Here is a 22,356-nt window from a genome sequence, read left to right as displayed (position 1 = left end):
TTAGAAAATCATGAAGTCATTACATTTCCATATAGAAGCTTCAATTATCAGTGTAATATCAAGGCCTTCCTCATTTGGCAATTTGACAAATGGTGCCTCTACACACTTTACAATATCGTCATTGCTGAAAACCATCATTACTTACTTAATTCAAAGTTTCAAATTTCTTTAAACTAGTATTTAGTAGACTAGATTTGCATTATTTATCAAATAATCTATATCATTTGCCTTAACTTTATACACTCATTAGAGGGTTCATTACCATAATTTAAACATACTCTTCTAACCAAAGTCTGTAATCAAGAATTGTTCTGCCTCTTTACCTATAGGAATGTTCCACTTCAATCATAAATCTTTCACAGCAAGGAGAGACTTGTTAAATTCTTGTTCACAAAAAGTGGAGGAGAGTCACGCTCTCTGAGGGGTCAGACTGCACCTCCCCACTTCATGTCTTGTGCCAAATGTTTCTAATTTAATTACTCAGCCTTATTGTCATTTGTCTTCTGTGTAAACTTTTATTCGTACATTTTCATAGGCACAGTATAGTTTCAGTTTAAAAGTGACTTTTCTGTGGCCTGTTAGCTATCCTCTCTTTTGGAGCGCTATTATTTTATTTTATTTTATTTTATTTTATTTTATTTTATTTTATTTTATTTTATTTTATAGCCTTTGCTTTTCCCTCAGAATGAGGTGTTTTATATCCATAAATACCTTAGAGGTCAATTCTTATCTCTGAGTCCTAATTTTACCACTCCCTGTCAATCTTTAACTTATCTGGAGATCTATCCATTTTTTTTTATTTAATTTTATCAACATTCAAACGTACAACCAACTATCAGAGATCCACAGCCACCTAATGTAGTGAGGTAGCATAATATTAGGTATAAAAATGTCTATATTGCTTAAAATTAAATCATTCCTCCACTACATTTCAAAAATAGTGATATTTGAAATCCGACTCAATATCTGTACCACTTAGTTATTTTCTCAATAATAACCAAAAATCTTCTCAGTTATTAAATTCAGTTATAACACCTTCTTCTTCCGAAAGTTATTGATTTTTATTTATTTTTTTTAAGAATCATTCACCTAAATAATCATCACAACTACACATTTTGCCTGTCATCTGATCACAATTTTTAATCACCATTCAAACCTAGAATAGAAATTGTATAATTGTGTAATCAATTACTTATGTTGCTTCCTATCACTGTCAATTTTCCATGAAAATCATATTATTTCATATATATGACTAACACAGCAGTCCTTTACCGTTTTTTCTTTTCTAACTCCTCTAATCATTTTAAACTATCTATTTTGTACTTTTGAGGGTAATTTCTTAACTCAGTGTCCTCTAACATTACACTTCCTACCTGTCTTATCATCATCTACACCACCACAACTTGTTCTAACACTTCACAAATCCCACTTTAAAATCATCCACTAATTCATCTTCTCTTTGTCCAGTTGTTCTAATTCTACCATCACAATTCTTTCACGTTTCTCTCTTACTTTTATCATTTCCCATGCTCAAACAATCCAACAAAAAGGATTATTTTTTTTTTTTTCCCTGTCAGAAGTTCAACAACTTGTCATCAATCACCTACTTAACTCACTCTCAAACAATTAGCTTTACCATCCAAAAACAAAAATACACAATTTTCACCTGAGGACCGGGTGATGACCCCTTCTGTGACCACTTTTTGGTCCACGCACCTCATATTTGATACGGACCAAAATTTCTCAATTTCACCGTTTTAACATAGTTATGTTAGACACGATCTAACAACCCCTTAAACACAATTTAAACCCTTTTAGCCGTCATCTTTAGACAATATGACACACAGACACATACAAGAGCTCACAGAGACAAACACAATGAGAAGCCACACACATACACTTTTACAGATGCCTCGATATCATTAGGCTGTTAAAGCTCCAACTTTCCATTTCATTTTATTCCTTATTTCAGATTGTAGTGGATTACCATTATTATTGTTATTATTTTTACTATTGTAAATTAAGCTGGCCAGCAAAAGTATATCTTGTAATCCACGTATTTAAATGCTATATTTTAGATGGATCTAATTTTTCTATGAACATCCAATCCTTACTGGATAGTTCATCTTATAGCTCACTTTTACTGTTTATTTTCCCCCATTTTATATGAATTTGGTTCAGTCCGTGAACCTAGAGTTTCCTAGGGACTGATGTTCAAATAACAGGGTGACAATAAATTTCTCACTGTGGTAATTCTCAAGCTTCTACCCAACAGGGCGGAGAATTCTTGCCTTTGCTTCCACAATGAGTTGTCACTTACAATCCTGTTTGTTTAAAATGAAGTAAGTATCAAATGACACTACACTTCCATTCACTTCACACACTCACACAAGGCCCTTTTATTTTCTGCGTTTCACGGAATTTAAGTACGTACACGACTCCGGCATCGTCTCTTTACACGGACGTTACTGGGCTCCGTTCCCTTCACTTGCCATTGACTAGTATTCACAAGGTTTTTCCTCTTTACACGGACGTTACTGGGCTCCGTTCCCTTCCTCCCACACAGTACCTTCGTGCAGGCTGAGACAGTACCTTCGCGCAGATTTTACGTCGACATTCACTTCACACTTTCCCCCGGAAAGTAAATTTTTTCTCACCCAGATGTCTTCTCGTCCTTTGGATTCCCGTCAGCCTTCCAGATCCCAGTCACAGAGACGAAATCCAGTCCCGGAAAAGGGTAGTATTTGCCGTGGCCACGGTCTTCCTGGAGGTCGACTCTGCAACTGGAATCCTTTAGGCGTCCTGGGATCCGGCTCGAAAGGACCAAGTTAATGTCAAGTCAACACCTGCAACATTTAAAATACACAGAAGAAAGAATGAGAAGACACAAGGATTTGATTACTCGCGAGGAGAAGCTGACAGAGAGTTGTGCGCAGATCACAAGCTCCCAGCCCCTTCTGACACAACTCCCTACTTCTCCTCTTTTATTTGGGATTCCCTAACAGACACAATTAACTTTTAGGTGTCCGATTCGTTTTAAGGTTCTACGGGTCATGGACACCTCGGCCCCTGTGTCTACTAAATAGGGCACTCCCTCTACCTTAGCATAAAGGTTATCCCCTATTCTGTAAACCCCTTCTAGGGTGACCCGTGCCTTTGTTTCCATTATTTCCCAGGCCCCCCGGAGGCTGCAGCCTTGCGAGCCTCGAGGAAGGCCTTCCTTTCTTCTGGGTTCAGTTTGTCAAATTCTTCTTTGGGCATATATGCTGGACCTGGTCTTCGCACTGCTGGCTGTTGTCTTGGTTGGGGCCTCGTCTGCTGTCCTGGCTGGGTGGCCTGTCTCTGATTCCAGTTCGTTCTCTGCTGCTGAGGTCTCACGTAGGGGACAGTCTGAACTGGTTGCTGAGCTCCCTGCTGGACCTGCTGTTCGCTCCCTCGGGTGCGACTAGCGACTGGTCCGGTTCTCCTTTTCTCAGCGTTTTGCTTAGTTAGGCGATCCCACTTCTTAACGGAGGCTTCAATTTTCAGCGTCGTGCTATTTGGGGCCATTTTCACAAAGACAGCTTCGTTCCCTCTGTCCTTGACAATCATCCGCAGCACTTTGATATACCTATTTGGAGATATAACTTCCTTAATTTTGTGCCACACATTTAGCAGTGAAGCGTCCCTTTTGAGTTGCTCTCTAGCCCTGCTAATATGGGCATCTTCATCCTCATCTTCGCCGTCCACCCATCTTTCGTAGACCTGTTGTGGTGTTTCGTTTGGTCCGACAGGGCTAGCGATGATGTACTGAAGCCATAGTTTCTTACCACCATCTCCTCCTGGGGCGTCTCTAATCATAGGCCATGTCTCAACTAAATACTCTTTAGCTGTCTCTAGCCTACCTTTTTGGCGAACCAACTCCTTCAAGGTCTTAAATTGTTGCACCTCCCCCTCCATGTCATGTGATTGGGGTACTGGGTTTGGTACTATTGTAGTTGATCCCAGCTGTGTCACATATTGGGACTGTTGGTTCAAAGAGGTTCTTGGGGCGGCTGGTACCGTTACAGTAACCGCTGCTCCATCGTTATCAGAACCTGAATTTAGGTCATCGTCGGCTCTCAGCTCACATTTTGCTTTATTATTTATTGCTTTTTTAAGCCTTCTCAACATAAAATCATGTGCCACCGCCACGTAGCCATCCCTGAAATTCTCAGTCAGGTCTTGGTGAATTAATAATGTGGTATATGGCGGAGCCTGTAAAATGTTAATAGCCTCGCGATAAATTATTCGCATAGTTAGAGGCATTTTACTATCTAGCTTATTGAGCCAGGCAGGTGGATAGGGGCGATCTACTTGCCCTGCCTCGGGTACGTAAGCTCTTCGCCCATCCTTTGTCTCGATCCATCCCAGGTTAAGATCTCTAGCTACCCTTGCTGAGGATTGGTACACGTCAAACGTAGGTTGAGGATTTTTCTTTCTTTTACTAACTGGTCTTGTAACTATTTTCGGGTTCTGGCCGGGGTTGCCCGGGTCATCTTCTGATGAGGTTGAGTCTTGGTCTTCGTCAGCGGGGTTAGCGCCAGTCGCGGTCGAAACAGGAGCTTGCTCTTCATCGTCTTCCTCTTCGCTCCCATCTCCTGGCATCGCTAACGGTCCCATCGAGTTTACATTTCCCATATGCCTTTTTTGCGAAACCTGTGGCAGGGGCACCGGCGTTATGGGGGGTTGTCCCGGAAAGAGCTCCCGTGCTGTTCCAGGGGTAGACGTGACGGGGCTAAAGGTCACCGTTCCCCTTGGGGCCTTGTTTTTTCCCTTTGGGGTTTGTCTGCTCGGTCCCGCTTGCTCTTCGTCCTCCACCTCCCGGGCAGCTTCTGACTTCCTTCCACTTACCGGGAGAGGCACGGGAGATGTTTTAACTGGGGATGATGACTGGGGTGAGTCCCTGGGTTCTCCGTTTATTGATTGCTGGAGCTGGCGTCGTTCACGATCCATCTGTCTAGTACGGGTTAAAATCTCGTCTGTCACTGATTTAACTCGTTCCTCTCTCTGCTTTTTTGATATTACTATCACAAATTCTACTCCCGATGGTGTTGTTACAGGAGTCTTAGCTCTTAGAGTGAACGCTGCTACTGCTATGGACTCAGCCTGTTGCCACTTCATCTTCCCAGTTTTAATCCAATTTACAGCCATCACTATTCTCTCCGCTCCTTCTCCTAACGCTTTGTCGACCCCCCTCTCCAATGCCTTTGCCATCTCGTCCGCATATTGTGACTGATCGATATTGGGGTTCCACTCTGTCCCTGGCACGTGTATTATCATGCCGTAGGGAGTGTTCCCGCCACTAGTTTTTGCCGCTATTATTGGCCGCTGATTATCTTTTTGTAATTCTTGTTTAACCTCTAATTCATATTCTTGTCCCGCTTCCTGCCTTAAAATGTTTCCAAGCGCTTTACTATGCGGTTTTAGTGATCTATCTGTTATTATCACTATAGCATCCCCCCGTATTTGCCAGGGGCTTCCCACATAGTGGCACAATATTACACCATTCCCGATTTGAAACCTTTTTTGTTTCCTCCGGCAGCCCACCCAGGGGCGCCGTTCTTATCAGGGGAGTCATTTTTACAATTTTTCCTGGGCTTTCATTTTCTGATGCTCCTGCATCCTCCTCATGGACACATGAGCCCATATTAACAAAGCCCTCTTCACCAACGGCCTCAGCTGGCCTTTTCCGCATTTTTTGTAACTCTTTCTGCTTTTGATCAAATCCCGACTGCTCCCAGAGGTTGAAGCTTAATTCTTCAGCCCCCTTGGGATTTGCTAATTCCACCCTTATCTGCATTTTCTCAGCGAGGGATTTAATCGTAGAGTCCCACTGGACTCCGGTGCTAGTTACTTCCACTACGTTATACACATCCAACAACACAGTCCACCAGTGGACCCAAAGGCCCACCGTCCCAGAGGTGCATCCCTCTTGGGGGTGGTTTACCTCTACTGTTGCTATGCCCATTATTTCGGGAAATTCACTCACAAACACTCCTGTTTCCTTCACCGACCTTTCCACCTCAGCTGCGAGGTCGGCAGGACGGATTGAAGGGTTGTTTACTTCCAGGTGCCTTCTTGCTCCTGGTGGCCATCGATCTACACCCTCGCCCAGTAGCATAACCACTACTGGTATATCTGGTTGTTCTAGAGGATGGGGTGCAGGCATTAACCCTGCTACCCCCTCTGTAGGGCTGGGGGGCTTTCCCCTCCCATTTCTCCCTATTATTCTTTCCATTACTTCACTAGCGTGTTCTATAGCCCGCTTTGCTTTCTTATTGTAGGAGTGGAGCTATCTATTTCCGAAGCCTCCCCCGCGCGCTTTGGGTTCAGGGACGTACTTTAGCTCCTGGTTACTCAGCTCCGTACCCGTGTACGTTGCCTCTACCTCTATCGGGACTACCGCCTTCGGGTTTCCTACCTTTACTCGTCGGCGGATGTCCTCTCTCAAACGGTGGGGTGTGTTGTCCTTTCGGGTCGGTTGTAATCCTTCCCGCTTCTTTTCTCCGGGATCTGGATGTCTTCTTGTTCCAATGGACACGTCTGCTAGGAACCGAAAAAGGCTGCCTCCACTAGAACATTAGTCTAGTGGAAACACCTACCTTCTCCCCTTGGTTCTCGACGACTTTCTTCTTGTGCCAATGGACACTCCTGTCAGGAACCGAAAAAGGCTGCTTCCACTAGAACATTAGTCTAGTGGAAACCCCTACCTTTTCTCCTTGGTTCTCGACAACTTTCTTCTTGTGCCAATGGACACTCCTGTCAGGAACCGAAAAAGGCTTCTTCCACTAGAACATTAGTCTAGTGGAAACCCCTACCTTTTCTCCTTGGTTCTCGACAACTTTCTTCTTGTGCCAATGGACACTCCTGTCAGGAACCGAAAAAGGCTGCTTCCACTAGAACATTAGTCTAGTGGAAACCCCTACCTTTTCTTCTTGGTTCTCGACTACTTTCTTCTTGTGCCAATGGACACTCCTGTCAGGAACCGAAAAAGGCTGCTTCCACTAGAACATTAGTCTAGTGGAAACCCCTACCTTTTCTCCTTGGTTCGCGACGACTTTCTTCTTGTGCCAATGGACACTCCTGTCAGGAACCGAAAACTTAACATTTTTTCAAAAACTCCAGGAGAAAAGGCAAGAGACAGGGAATCAGGGTTAGGTTTGCAGCGTCAGCCTCTGACACTGAGTCCGCTATCCAAGAAAAGGGACTATAAATATTTTCAGGCACCCCGCAATAACTAAGCAAAGAGTATGGTAGTTTTGCTACAAATGGATACCTGAGATAACAAACCAATAAAATGGGCAACCGCACCCAATATGGAAAGCCTAAATAGCGCAAACCATAGTTTAACATCACAAGTCTAGAAGAGACTGCCTCTCTCCGAGCAGCCTCTCAACATTAACTCTAACTGTTCAAGCCCTCCTTCTTTTTGTGGACTGGCCTGAACCACCCCTTGACTCAGCCCCTCCCTCAGGAAAGCGCGGCGCAGCGCGCTCTGCCAAGTACACTATCAGTACCTTCACAGCTGACCAGAGCAGCAGGTCGCTGTTAAAGCCCATTCACTTTGAATGGCCTTCTCACACTCAACCTCTTTTAGAGTGCAAGTCTCCTGGGGGAGCCAGTCACCGTTTCTTTAACACAAAATAGTACAATCAACTTCAACTCAAAAATCACACTAGATTTTCACAATTAAAGAAGCTCTTTTCCATGAAACACTATTCATCAAAGAGACTATTTTGTGTTAGCTCAGGGTCGTATGACATGACAATTTATCAGCGAGTTCGCTATCAGCTCCAAGCACTGTGCCCTCCGCTCAGAGCCGCACTTACTCGGGTTCCGGTTTGGGCCTCGATCGATCCCGATTTTGACAAAAATGAGTCAATCGAAGCCCCACGTTATGGGCGCCACATGTCAACTTCCGCTTACCCGCAGGACTTAAATCGGGAAATATGTCCTGATCGACTCTCCAACTAAAGGGTTAGAAATTCCCCTTTTTCCTCACCAGCTCTAAGGCGTCAGCGTGAGGAGACGGGAATTAAATAAGCCGATATATCAAAGTGGATTCACCTAGGTTTGTTTGTTTGTTTCAGGAATGCTAGCATGTACACCTCACTTATATTGGCAGCTCCACTTCTCTGAGTTGTTTGCATTTGTTATTGACCTAGTAATTTAATAATCCTTGTTAGAATCATACGGATTTGTTACATATCAAGCTGGAGTATTTGACTTTATTAATACAGATGGAAGCATTGGTTAGAGGTTATTCAAATGCACTTACCTTCTCCCAAACGTCCGATACTGTTGTCCTCCTCGAAGAGGGGAAAAATTAATATTAATGCGGACTTATAAAATGTCCAAAAAAAATACAATAAAATCAAAGCAAATGATAAGGACTTATAAAACGTCCAAAACAAAAATAAAATCAAAACAAATAATAAGGACTTATCAAACGTCCAAATATAAAAATAAAATCAAAAACAAATAATAAGGACTTATCAAACGTCCAAATATAAAAAATAAAATCAAAAACAAATAATAAGGACTTATCAAACGTCCAAAATAAAAAATAAAATCAAAAACAAATAATAAGGACTTATCAAACGTCCAAATATAAAAAATAAAATCAAAAACCAATAATAAGGACTTATCAAACGTCCAAAATAAAAAATAAAATCAAAAACAAATAAGGACTTATGAAACGTCCAAAATAAAAATAAAATCAAAAACAAATAAGGACTTATGAAACGTCCAAAATAAAAATTGTCATGGTTTGGCTCTCAGGCCTCTGTTTGTTTTCTTTCCAGCACCCAAGTGATTGGTGGGCGTTTCCCACCTTAATGACCGCACCTGTTCCTCGTGGACAATCAATGGACTTTAAAAGCCACTGCGCCACTACTGCTGACTGCCAGATTATTCATCTTGCTCACTGCTGTGCTGCCAAGTGTTTATTCGAGCGTTTTCATAGTCTTTCATAGTTTTTCACGTGTCATGTATTACTACGTCGCCCTTTGTTGTACTTTGTAAAATGTTTGGATTTTAGTTTCCGTTCTCTCACCTAGACTTGTAGTGTTACCTTTTACGTGTGCGCTGTTGGCCACGTTTTCTTAAGTTGAACTTTCTATTTCGTGTTGTATGATGTTTGTTGTGAATCCTTGCTTTTTGTAAGCAAGTGTTTTTCGTTAATCACTATTTTTCTCCTTGCCTTTTGCAAGTGTTTTCGGTTGAGTTGTTTTTGTACTGGTTGTCTGACCAGCTTTTTCGGTTGTTTGTTTCCGCGCATCTCAGCGGAATAAATTCCTTATCATCCTTCCTCTGGTCTGCGTATTCTGGGATCCACTCTCGCCGGCTACCCCGGCCCCCCATAACAGAATAATCTGGCCATGGATCCCGCAGGCCCGGAAGAGGTACGTCACGCTTTGGCCAGTCAAAGGAAGTTGGTGGGGCAGCATGACAAATCGCTGCGTGATATGCAGGAGGCGATTTCCACGCTGGCCCGCCAATTTGGGGAGCTTTTGACCCGGGTCGGTCAAGCAGAAGCATACGCTTCTCCCCGAGCTAGCTCGACTCCTGACTTAGAGCAAGCGCTGCCTTCTAATGTTGCTATTAGCGAGCCTTCTCTGCCACATCCGTCACGTTACGGAGGAGAACCCGGTATGTGCAGTACCTTTTTGCACCACTGTTCCCTGATTTTTGACCAACAACCGTTTACGTATGCCCTTGATTGCTCCAAGGTAGCATTTGTTATGAGCCTTTTGACTGGCCAAGCAGCCTCTTGGAGTATGGCCGTGAGCAATTCAGCACCTGAGCTCCGGTCTTCCTTCCCCGATTTTGTTCGTGAATTCAGATGCGTGTTTGATCATCCTGTGACGGGGAAGGAGGCCGGAGGCCAGTTACTTGACTATGTGCAGGGCCGGCAGTTGCAAACTATTCTATTGGATTTAGAATCCTGGCCGCAGAAAGCGGGTTTGACAATCGAGCGCTTTGTTGTATATTCCGGCGAGGACTTTCACCCGTATTGAAGGACGAGTTGGCAGTTCGCGACGAAACCACGAACTTGGAAGAACTCATAGCCCTGAGTATTAGACTGGATAATCGTATCCGGGAAAGACGCCGAGAACGGGGCTGCGAGCAAAGCAGCCAACGCAGAGACATGTCAGGATCCGTGACTGACGCCGTAGCGGACGAACCCATGCAACTGGGGAGTGGTCGACTTCACCCAGCAGAGCGGCTGCGCCGATCTCGGAGTGGGGCCTGCTACTACTGCGGTCAAGTGGGACACCGCGTCGCCGGCTGTCCAGCCAGAGCTTCACGGGGGCAACAAGGAACAACGCTGCTCCACTCTCTACAAGCCCCGGCTGATACCCCGGTCTCGTCATCTACACCACAGCGTGAGTGTATTCGGATGGGGGTAGAGAAGAGTATGGTGGGTTCTAGAACTGTCAGCCACACTAGGCTCGAACTTCCAGGGGAGGTAACGGGGCCAGGAAATACTGTTACAGTTATAGCGCTTATTGACTCTGGGGCCGATGAGTGTTTCATGGATCCTGGTATTGTTGAACAGTTGGGTTGTCCCTTAGAACCCCTTAGGGAATGTAAAGAGGTGCTGGATCTTGACGAACGCCTCCTGGCCGCTATTGAAAACGTTACGGCTCCGGTTGAGTTAAGGTTGTCAGGTAACCACGTGGAGCGTCTTCGTTTTTTTGTTATGCCGTCCCGTTCGGTACCCATTATTTTGGGACTTCCGTGGCTTAAGAAACATAATCCAGAGATCGACTGGTCCAAGCCGGCCTTGGAAAACTGGAGCGAATTCTGTCATGCTAACTGTCTAGTATCCGCCGACCGCGATAAACCTAACTCTCCGCCTATGTTTCTGGAGGCAATCTGCCTTGACAATGTACCGAGAGAATATCATGATCTTAGTAAGGTTTTCAGTAAGGACCGAGCCCAGTCGTTGCCACCCCATAGACCCTACGATTGCGCAATCGACTTGATTCCCAATGCGCCACTTCCTACCTCCAGATTGTACAGGGTTTCGCAACCGGAACAGGCGGCCTTGCATGACTATATCTCTTCCTCCTTGGCCGCCGGCTTAATCCGTCCGTCGACTTCACCGGTAGGATCAGGGTTTTTTTTCGTCGAGAAGAAAGATAAGTCGTTACGGCCCTGTGTTGATTACAAGGGTCTCAATGATATTACTATAAAGAATAAATACCCCTTGCCCTTGCTTGATTCAGCGTTTGCGCCACTGCAAGCCGCCACAGTTTTTACAAAACTTGATCTTCGGAGTGCATACCACTTGGTTCGGATTCGGGAGGGGGATGAGTGGAAAACTGCTTTCAAGACCCCGCTGGGACATTTCGAATACCTAGTAATGCCGTTCAGACTAACTAACGCACCATCCGTGTTTCAGTGTTTAATTAACGACGTCTTACGAGATATGCTGGATCAGTTCTGTTTTGTTTATCTTGACGACATCCTGATTTTTTCACGCGATCTCAAAGAGCATAGGATTCACGTACGCAAAGTACTCCAGCGATTACTGGAGAACCGGTTGTATGTAAAAGCTGAGAAATGCGAATTTCACTTAGACTCGGTCCAGTTTCTGGGCTTCATAGTGGAGAGAGGACAACTTAGAGCAGACCCAGCTAAGATTCAGGCTGTGGTGGATTGGCCCTCTCCATCGTCTAGGAAACAGCTGCAAAGGTTCCTAGGGTTTGCTAATTTCTATAGGCGCTTTATCCGAAACTATAGTCAAAGGGCACAACCACTTACACGGCTTACATCTGATAAAGTTCCATTCCAGTGGACTCCGGAAGCGGAATTAGCTTTTTCTGAATTAAAACAATTGTTTTCTACTGCACCAGTGTTGAAGCATGCTAACCCAGAACTTCCTTTTGTGGTCGAGGTCGACGCATCCAGTTCAGGAGTGGGGGGGGTCCTTTCCCAACGCTCCCCGGATGACCAGAGGCTGCACCCCTGCACGTTCTTCTCAAAGAGGCTTAGCCCTGCAGAGGTCAACTATGACGTTGGGAACCGCGAACTTCTGGCCATCGTACTGGCTCTACGGGAGTGGAGACACTGGCTGGAGGGAGCGAAGGAACAATTCATAATCTACACAGACCACAAGAACCTGGAATATATTCGTGCAGCCAAAAGAAAGAACCCACGGCAGGCAAGATGGGCTCTGTTTTTTACTCGTTTTGACTTTGTGTTGACTTATCGCAGGGGAACTTTGAATCAGAAGCCAGATGCCCTTTCACGCATCTATGACCACGCCACAGAAGCCATGGTTCCTGAACCTATTCTGCCCGAACGCTGCATCGTGGGAGCATTGCAATGGACTATCGAACGGAAAGTTACCGACGCACTGGCCGGTATCCAAGTACCGGAAGAGGTTCCTCCTGGGAAATTGTTTGTGCCCCCTCAGGTACGCCCGGATGTTCTACAATGGGGACATGAGTCCAACCTCGCGTGCCATCCTGGAGTCCACCGCACGCAATACCTGGTGGAACAACGGTTCTGGTGGCCGGAACTCAGTAAAGACGTCTCAGACTTTGTGAGGGCTTGTGTCGCATGTGCCTGTGGAAAGGCGTCCCACCAAGCCCCTGCTGGGCTACTACGGCCCCTACCGGTACCCTCTCGCCCTTGGTCCCACATTGCCATGGACTTCATCACGGGGCTGCCGGTGTCAAGAGGTAACACTGTGATTCTGACCGTAACAGACAGATTTTCAAAGCTTGGCCATTTCGTGGCCTTATCAAAGTTGCCGTCTGCATTGGAGACGGCAAAACTGTTGATCAAGCACGTGGTTCGGCTCCATGGCATCCCCCTCGACTTGGTCTCTGACAGAGGACCACAGTTCGTGTCCCAAGTCTGGAAGCGGTTCTGCAGGGCATTGGGAGCCACCACGAGCCTGTCATCGGGCTACCACCCGCAAACCAACGGCCAAACGGAACGCCTGAACCAGGAACTGGAAGCGGCGCTTCGCTGTGTGTGCCTGCAGTCCCCCGCATCATGGTCATCACACCTAGCCTGGGTTGAGTACGCACACAACACGTTGGTCTCCTCAGCGACAGGTCGATCTCCGTTCGAGGCTGCTTACGGTTACCAACCCCCGCTGTTTCCATCCCAAGAGGGACAAGTAAACCTCCCATCCGTGCAAATGCACCTTCGCCGAGCCCACAGAGTCTGGCGGGAGACCAGAGCGGCCTTGTCCCGTACTGCTGCCCGGAACCGGGCCATCGCTGATCGGCGCCGCCGCCCAGCACCGACCTATGCCCCGGGAGACAAGGTATGGCTATCCACCCGAAACTTACGGCTAGCAGGCGGGGCCAAAAAGCTGGGGCAGCGGTATGTTGGCCCTTATGAAATTGTGACTGTGGTTAATCCCGTGGCCATGAAACTTTGTCTCCCGCCATCCATGAGGGTCCACCCAGTCTTCCATGTCTCCCAGCTCAAGCCTGTTGTCTCCAGTGAGTTAGCTCCCGCTCCAGTGACTCCGCCGCCTCCACGACTGCTCGACGGTGACCCTATCTACACAGTCAGAGAAATCCTGGACTCCAGACCTCGCGGCAGGGGTGTCCAGTATCTGGTCGACTGGGAGGGCTACGGGCCGGAGGAGCGGCAGTGGGTCCCCCGCTCCTGGATCTTGGATCCGTCCCTCCTGCGGGACTTCCATTCAGCTCACCCCTCGAAACCAGGTGGTCCGCCAGGGGGCGTCCGTTAAAGGGGGGGTACTGTCATGGTTTGGCTCTCAGGCCTCTGTTTGTTTTCTTTCCAGCACCCAAGTGCTTGGTGGGCGTTTCCCACCTTAATGACCGCACCTGTTCCTCGTGGACAATCAATGGACTTTAAAAGCCACTGCGCCACTACTGCTGACTGCCAGATTATTCATCTTGCTCACTGCTGTGCTGCCAAGTGTTTATTCGAGCGTTTTCATAGTCTTTCATAGTTTTTCACGTGTCATGTATTACTACGTCGCCCTTTGTTGTACTTTGTAAAATGTTTGGATTTTAGTTTCCGTTCTCTCACCTAGACTTGTAGTGTTACCTTTTACGTGTGCGCTGTTGGCCACGTTTTCTTAAGTTGAACTTTCTATTTCGTGTTGTATGATGTTTGTTGTGAATCCTTGCTTTTTGTAAGCAAGTGTTTTTCGTTAATCACTATTTTTCTCCTTGCCTTTTGCAAGTGTTTTCGGTTGAGTTGTTTCCGCGCATCTCAGCGGAATAAATTCCTTATCATCCTTCCTCTGGTCTGCGTATTCTGGGATCCACTCTCGCCGGCTACCCCGGCCCCCCATAACAAAAATAAAATCAAAAACAAATAATAAGGTCTTATAAAACGACCTCGGACTCATAAAACGTCCAAAAATAAATATAATAAAAATTAAAACAAACCAAACAAACTAATTAAATCACAATTAGTTTTTAAATCATTTTATTTGGACTTATAGAACGTCCAAAAAATAAAATAAAACCAAAAATAAATAAAATAAAGATTAAAACAAAACAATAAAATGATTGATTCAAAAATTGTCTTTTAAACAATTTTATTGACAATAATAAGACAACCAATATTAATCATAACAATCACCTTTAATGATAAAACCTTAAATCAATAAAAATAAAATAAAATAAAATAAAATAAAGACAGGAGATTAAGAATAATATAACCTTTTACAATAAGCTTTATAAGATTGATCATTTCTCAAAAAAGCTTAAGACCTGATTGACAATAAGATGTTTTTGGCAAAAATAATTTTAAAGATATGAGAGTGTATTAAATGGCCCCTACCCTAACACGCGATTAGTCATTCATATCTTCCTATTATACATCATTATTGCTAAAAGATTTGTACATTACCAATCAGAGAAGAAGTATTCCAGTCACGGCTTAATCCCAGTCCTTCGTAAAAAATCCAAAGTCCCAGGCAGGCAGCTATAATCCTTCTTCGAGAATGCACTCTGTCCAGACCATCGCAGGGTGAAGAAATGATCAATCTTATAAAGCTTATTGTAAAAGGTTATATTATTCTTAATCTCCTGTCTTTATTTTATTTTATTTTATTTTATTTTTATTGATTTAAGGTTTTATCATTAAAGGTGATTGTTATGATTAATATTGGTTGTCTTATTATTGTCAATAAAATTGTTTAAAAGACAATTTTTGAATCAATCATTTTATTGTTTTGTTTTAATCTTTATTTTATTTATTTTTGGTTTTATTTTATTTTTTGGACGTTCTATAAGTCCAAATAAAATGATTTAAAAACTAATTGTGATTTAATTAGTTTGTTTGGTTTGTTTTAATTTTTATTATATTTATTTTTGGACGTTTGATAAGTCCTTATTATTTGTTTTGATTTTATTTTTGTTTTGGACGTTTGATAAGTCCTTATTATTTGTTTTTGATTTTATTTTTATTTTGGACGTTTGATAAGTCCTTATTATTTGTTTTTGATTTTATTTTTTATTTTGGACGTTTGATAAGTCCTTATTATTGGTTTTTGATTTTATTTTTTATATTTGGACGTTTGATAAGTCCTTATTATTTGTTTTTTATTTTATTTTTTATTTTGGACGTTTGATAAGTCCTTATTATTTGTTTTTGATTTTATTTTTTATATTTGGACGTTTGATAAGTCCTTATTTGTTTTTGATTTTATTTTTTATTTTGGACGTTTGATAAGTCCTTATTATTTGTTTTTGATTTTATTTTTTATATTTGGACGTTTGATAAGTCCTTATTATTTGTTTTTGATTTTATTTTTATATTTGGACGTTTGATAAGTCCTTATTATTTGTTTTGATTTTATTTTTGTTTTGGACGTTTTATAAGTCCTTATCATTTGCTTTGATTTTATTGTATTTTTTTTGGACATTTTATAAGTCCGCATTAATATTAATTTTTCCCCTCTTCGAGGAGGACAACAGTATCGGACGTTTGGGAGAAGGTAAGTGCATTTGAATAACCTCTAACCAATGCTTCCATCTGTATTAATAAAGTCAAATACTCCAGCTTGATATGTAACAAATCCGTATGATTCTAACAAGGATTATTAAATTACTAGGTCAATAACAAATGCAAACAACTCAGAGAAGTGGAGCTGCCAATATAAGTGAGGTGTACATGCTAGCATTCCTGGGCTCTGTGTGTGTGGTTACTCACTCAGGACTGATAGGTGTATGAAAACGGATTGGCCTCATGATAAGAAGACAGTGAACAAACCTAGGTGAATCCACTTTGATATATCGGCTTATTTAATTCCCGTCTCCTCACGCTGACGCCTTAGAGCTGGTGAGGAAAAAGGGGAATTTCTAACCCTTTAGTTGGAGAGTCGATCAGGACATATTTCCCGATTTAAGTCCTGCGGGTAAGCGGAAGTTGACATGTGGCGCCCAGACGTGGGGCTCGATTGACTCATTTTTGTCAAAATCGGGATCGATCGAGGCCCAAACAGGAACCCGAGTAAGCGCGGCTCTGAGCGGAGGGCACAGTGTTTAGAGCTGATAGCGAACTCGCTGATAAATTGTCATGTCATACGACCCTGAGCTAACACAAAATAGTCTCTTTGATGAATAGTGTTTCATGGAAAAGAGCTTCTTTAATTGTGAAAATCTAGTGTGATTTTTGAGTTGAAGTTGATTGTACTATTTTGTGTTAAAGAAACGGTGACTGGCTCCCCCAGGAGACTTGCACTCTAAAAGAGGTTGAGTGTGAGAAGGCCATTCAAAGTGAATGGGCTTTAACAGCGACCTGCTGCTCTGGTCAGCTGTGAAGGTACTGATAGTGTACTTGGCAGAGCGCGCTGCGCCGCGCTTTCCTGAGGGAGGGGCTGAGTCAAGGGGTGGTTCAGGCCAGCCCACAAAAAGAAGGAGGGCTTGAACAGTTAGAGTTAATGTTGAGAGGCTGCTCGGAGAGAGGCAGTCTCTTCTAGACTTGTGATGTTAAACTATGGTTTGCGCTATTTAGGCTTTCCATATTGGGTGCGGTTGCCCATTTTATTGGTTTGTTATCTCAGGTATCCATTTGTAGCAAAACTACCATACTCTTTGCTTAGTTATTGCGGGGTGCCTGAAAATATTTATAGTCCCTTTTCTTGGATAGCGGACTCAGTTTCAGAGGCTGACGCTGCAAACCTAACCCTGATTCCCTGTCTCTTGCCTTTTCTCCGGGAGTTTTTGAAAAAAATTTAAGTTTTCGGTTCCCGACAGGAGTGTCCATTGGCACAAGAAGAAAGTTGTCGAGAACCAAGGAGAAAAGGTAGGGGTTTCCACTAGACTAATGTTCTAGTGGAAGCAGCCTTTTTCGGTTCCTGACAGGAGTGTCCATTGGCACAAGAAGAAAGTCGTCGAGAACCAAGGAGAAAAGGTAGGGGTTTCCACTAGACTAATGTTCTAGTGGAAGCAGCCTTTTTCGGTTCCCGACAGGAGTGTCCATTGGCACAAGAAGAAAGTTGTCGAGAACCAAGAAGAAAAGGTAGGGGTTTCCACTAGACTAATGTTCTAGTGGAAGCAGCCTTTTTCGGTTCCTGACAGGAGTGTCCATTGGCACAAGAAGAAAGTCGTCGAGAACCAAGGGGAGAAGGTAGGTGTTGCCACTAGACTAATGTTCTAGTGGAGGCAGCCTTTTTCGGTTCCTAGCAGACGTGTCCATTGGAACAAGAAGACATCCAGATCCCGGAGAAGAGAAGCGGGAAGGATTACAACCGACCCGAAAGGACAACACACCCCACCGTTTGAGAGAGGACATCCGCCGACGAGTAAAGGTAGGAAACCCGAAGGCGGTAGTCCCGATAGAGGTAGAGGCAACGTACACGGGTACGGGGCTGAGTAACCAGGAGCTAAAGTACGTCCCTGAACCCAAAGCGCGCGGGGAAGGCTTCGGAAATAGATAGCTCCACTCCTACAATAAGAAAGCAAAGCGGGCTATAGAACACGCTAGTGAAGTAATGGAAAGAATGATAGGGAGAAATGGGAGGGGAAAGCCCCCCAGCCCTACAGAGGGGGTAGCAGGGTTAATGCCTGCACCCCATCCTCTAGAACAACCAGATATACCAGTAGTGGTTATGCTACTGGGCGAGGGTGTAGATCGATGGCCACCAGGAGCAAGAAGGCACCTGGAAGTAAACAACCCTTCAATCCGTCCTACCGACCTCGCAGCTGAGGTGGAAAGGTCGGTGAAGGAAACAGGAGTGTTTGTGAGTGAATTTCCCGAAATAATGGGCATAGCAACAGTAGTTGTAAACCACCCCCAAGAGGGATGCACCTCTGGGACGGTGGGCCTTTGGGTCCACTGGTGGACTGTGTTGTTGGATGTGTATAACGTAGTGGAAGTAACTAGCACCGGAGTCCAGTGGGACTCTACGATTAAATCCCTCGCTGAGAAAATGCAGATAAGGGTGGAATTAGCAAATCCCAAGGGGGCTGAAGAATTAAGCTTCAACCTCTGGGAGCAGTCGGGATTTGATCAAAAGCAGAAAGAGTTACAAAAAATGCGGAAAAGGCCAGCTGAGGCCGTTGGTGAAGAGGGCTTTGTTAATATGGGCTCATGTGTCCATGAGGAGGATGCAGGAGCATCAGAAAATGAAAGCCCAGGAAAAATTGTAAAAATGACTCCCCTGATAAGAACGGCGCCCCTGGGTGGGCTGCCGGAGGAAACAAAAAAGGTTTCAATCGGGAATGGTGTAATATTGTGCCACTATGTGGGAAGCCCCTGGCAAATACGGGGGGATGCTATAGTGATAATAACAGATAGATCACTAAAACCGCATAGTAAAGCGCTTGGAAACATTTTAAGGCAGGAAGCGGGACAAGAATATGAATTAGAGGTTAAACAAGAATTACAAAAAGATAATCAGCGGCCAATAATAGCGGCAAAAACTAGTGGCGGGAACACTCCCTACGGCATGATAATACACGTGCCAGGGACAGAGTGGAACCCCAAAATCGATCAGTCACAATATGCGGACGAGATGGCAAAAGCATTGGAGAGGGGGGTCGACAAAGCGTTAGGAGAAGGAGCGGAGAGAATAGTGATGGCCGTAAATTGGATTAAAACTGGAAAGATGCAGTGGCAACAGGCTGAGTCCATAGCAGTAGCAGCGTTCACTCTAAGAGCTAAGACTCCTGTAACAACACCATCGGGAGTAGAATTTGTGATAGTAATATCAAAAAAGCAGAGAGAGGAACGAGTTAAATCAGTGACAGACGAGATTTTAACCCGTACTAGACAGATGGATCGTGAACGACGCCAGCTCCAGCAATCAATAAACGGAGAACCCAGGGACTCACCCCAGTCATCATCCCCAGTTAAAACATCTCCCGTGCCTCTCCCGGTAAGTGGAAGGAAGTCAGGAGCTGCCCGGGAGGTGGAGGACGAAGAGCAAGCGGGACCGAGCAGACAAACCCCGAAGGGAAAAAACAAGGCCCCAAGGGGAACGGTGACCTTTAGCCCCGTCACGTCTACCCCTGGAACAGCACGGGATCCCTTTTCGGGACAACCCCCCATGAAGACGGTGCCCCTGCCGCAGTGTTTGATGCCAGGAGATGGGAGCGAAGAGGAAGACGATGAAGAGCAAGCTCCTGTTTCGACCGCGACTGGCGCTAACCCCGCTGACGAAGACCAAGACTCAACCTCATCAGAAGATGACCCGGGCAACCCCGGCCAGAACCCGAAAATAGTTACAAGACCAGTTAGTAAAAGAAAGAAAAATCCTCAACCTACGTTTGACGTGTACCAATCCTCAGCAAGGGTAGCTAGAGATCTTAACCTGGGATGGATCGAGACAAAGGATGGGCGAAGAGCTTACGTACCCGAGGCAGGGCAAGTAAATCGCCCCTATCCACCTGCCTGGCTCAATAAGCTAGATAGTAAAATGCCTCTAACTATGCGAATAATTTATCGCGAGGCTATTAACATTTTACAGGCTCCGCCATATACCACATTATTAATTCACCAAGACCTGACTAAGAATTTCAGGGATGGCTACGTGGCGGTGGCACATGATTTTATGTTGAGAAGGCTTAAAAAAGCAATAAATAATAAAGCAAAATGTGAGCTGAGAGCCGACGATGACCTAAATTCAGGTTCTGATAACGATGGAGCAGCGGTTACTGTAACGGTACCAGCCGCCCCAAGAACCTCTTTGAACCAACAGTCCCAATATGTGACACAGCTGGGATCAACTACAATAGTACCAAACCCAGTACCCCAACCACATGACATGGAGGGGGAGGTGCAACAATTTAAGACCTTGAAGGAGTTGGTTCGCCAAAAAGGTAGGCTAGAGACAGCTAAAGAGTATTTAGTTGAGACATGGCCTATGATTAGAGACGCCCCAGGAGGAGATGGTGCTAAGAAACTATGGCTTCAGTACATCATCGCTAGCCCTGTCGGACCAAACGAAACACCACAACAGGTCTACGAAAGATGGGTGGACGGCGAAGATGAGGATGAAGATGCCCATATTAGCAGGGCTAGAGAGCAACTCAAAAGGGACGCTTCACTGCTAAATGTGTGGCACAAAATTAAGGAAGTTATATCTCCAAATAGGTATATCAAAGTGCTGCGGATGATTGTCAAGGACAGAGGGAACGAAGCTGTCTTTGTGAAAATGGCCCCAAATAGCACGACGCTGAAAATTGAAGCCTCCGTTAAGAAGTGGGATCGCCTAACTAAGCATAACGCTGAGAAAAGGAGAACCGGACCAGTCGCTAGTCGCACCCGAGGGAGCGAAGAGCAGGTCCAGCAGGGAGCTCAGCAACCAGTTCAGACTGTCCCCTACGTGAGACCTCAGCAGCAGAGAACGAACTGGAATCAGAGACAGGCCACCCAGCCAGGACAGCAGACGAGGCCCCAACCAAGACAACAGCCAGCAGTGCGAAGACCAGGTCCAGCATATATGCCCAAAGAAGAATTTGACAAACTGAACCCAGAAGAAAGGAAGGCCTTCCTCGAGGCTCGCAAGGCTGCAGCCTCCGGGGGGCCTGGGAAATAATGGATACAAAGGCACGGGTCACCCTAGAAGGGGTTTACAGAATAGGGGATAACCTTTATGCTAAGGTGGAGGGAGTGCCCTATTTAGTAGACACAGGGGCCGAGGTGTCCATGACCCGTAGAGCCTTAAAACGAATCGGACACCTAAAAGTAATGGTAGCTGATGGCTCGATTGCCAAAATGCCGGTAGGGATTTGGAAGGGAATTGTGTGGGTGTTAGGACCATACAATTTGTTGACATTAAAAGATGCAGAAGAAATGAAGATACCTAAAAATAAAAGGCAAGTTGCGAAAAAGAGATGGGAAAAACTAAAACCTAAATTAGTGAAAGTAGGCCCTACAAAAATAATACCCGACCAAGAATGGTATAAATCAGTAGATGTGCCTGCCGTAAAAGCCCAACAAATCCAAGACAGTGTATTAACACTGGAAGGGAAAAAGAAATTAGGTGAAATTCTAGACAAAGCCGCCATCGCACATTTTAAGAATGATTGCGGTGATTTAGGCGCAAATTATGTGCATATTATAATTGGGGGGGTACATCCGCCAGTGGGGCAATATCCCCTCAACCCCGGAGCAGTGGCCGAAATGGAGGTAATTGTAAAAGAATTATTAGCACTTGGCATTATTCGTGAAGAACTAAACCCTATTACCAATAGCCCAATTCAAGCTGTTAAAAAACCTGAAGCGGTAGGAGGGGGATGGAGGCCAGTCATTAACTTTAAAGCTCTAAACCGCCGAACGGTGGCTAACCGAGCGAGCCTCATAAACCCCCAGGCGTCTTTAAAAACATTAAGAGTAAAGAAGTATAAATCATGTATTGACCTTGCAAATGGATTCTTTTCCCTGAGAATTGCCAAAGCATCACAAGGGAAAACAGCGTTTACGCATAAAGGAAAAGCATACGTTTGGCAGAGGTTGCCGCAAGGATATAAGAACTCCCCGAATGTATTTCAATCAGCTGTCTTGCATATTTTGGAAGGTCTCCCAGTCACAGTTTACATCGATGATGTGTTCATCGCTAGTGACACGGAGGAGGAACATTTGGAGATTCTGCAGGCCGTAATCGAACGAGTGACGGAGGCAGGATTAAAACTAAATCTTAAGAAGTGTCAGCTGGCCAGGTTTGAGGTAGATTACTTGGGATTCCAAGTGTCTGAAGACTTGGGGCTGTCGCAAGCGTATCGAGAGAAAATAGAACAGATTTTGCCTCCAACGTCCGAGAACGATCTACAGAAAATATTAGGACTGTGTAATTATGTTCGAGATCATGTTCCGAATTATCAGAAATTTGCGAGACCCCTTTATGCCCGATTGCGTAAGATTCCTGATGAAAAG

The 22,356-nt window shown here is 44.7% G+C and overlaps 1 protein-coding gene across 1 annotated transcript; it reads left to right on the top strand.

Annotated features, from left to right (window-relative positions):
* Positions 1 to 13,183: 13,183 nt before the first annotated feature.
* Positions 13,184 to 14,223, top strand: LOC144007943 (chromobox protein homolog 7-like). The gene is made up of 2 exons (XM_077507938.1): positions 13,184 to 13,312; positions 13,495 to 14,223. Exons 1-2 carry the CDS (start codon positions 13,296 to 13,298, stop codon positions 13,745 to 13,747), a joined length of 270 nt encoding a protein of 89 aa, XP_077364064.1. The 5' UTR covers positions 13,184 to 13,295; the 3' UTR covers positions 13,748 to 14,223.
* The last annotated feature ends 8,133 nt before the right edge of the window (positions 14,224 to 22,356 follow it).

The sequence above is a fragment of the Festucalex cinctus genome, chromosome 19 (assembly GCF_051991245.1).
Source record: "Festucalex cinctus isolate MCC-2025b chromosome 19, RoL_Fcin_1.0, whole genome shotgun sequence".
Classification (NCBI taxonomy): domain Eukaryota; kingdom Metazoa; phylum Chordata; class Actinopteri; order Syngnathiformes; family Syngnathidae; genus Festucalex; species Festucalex cinctus.
This window is presented reverse-complemented; position numbering and strand designations above follow the sequence as displayed.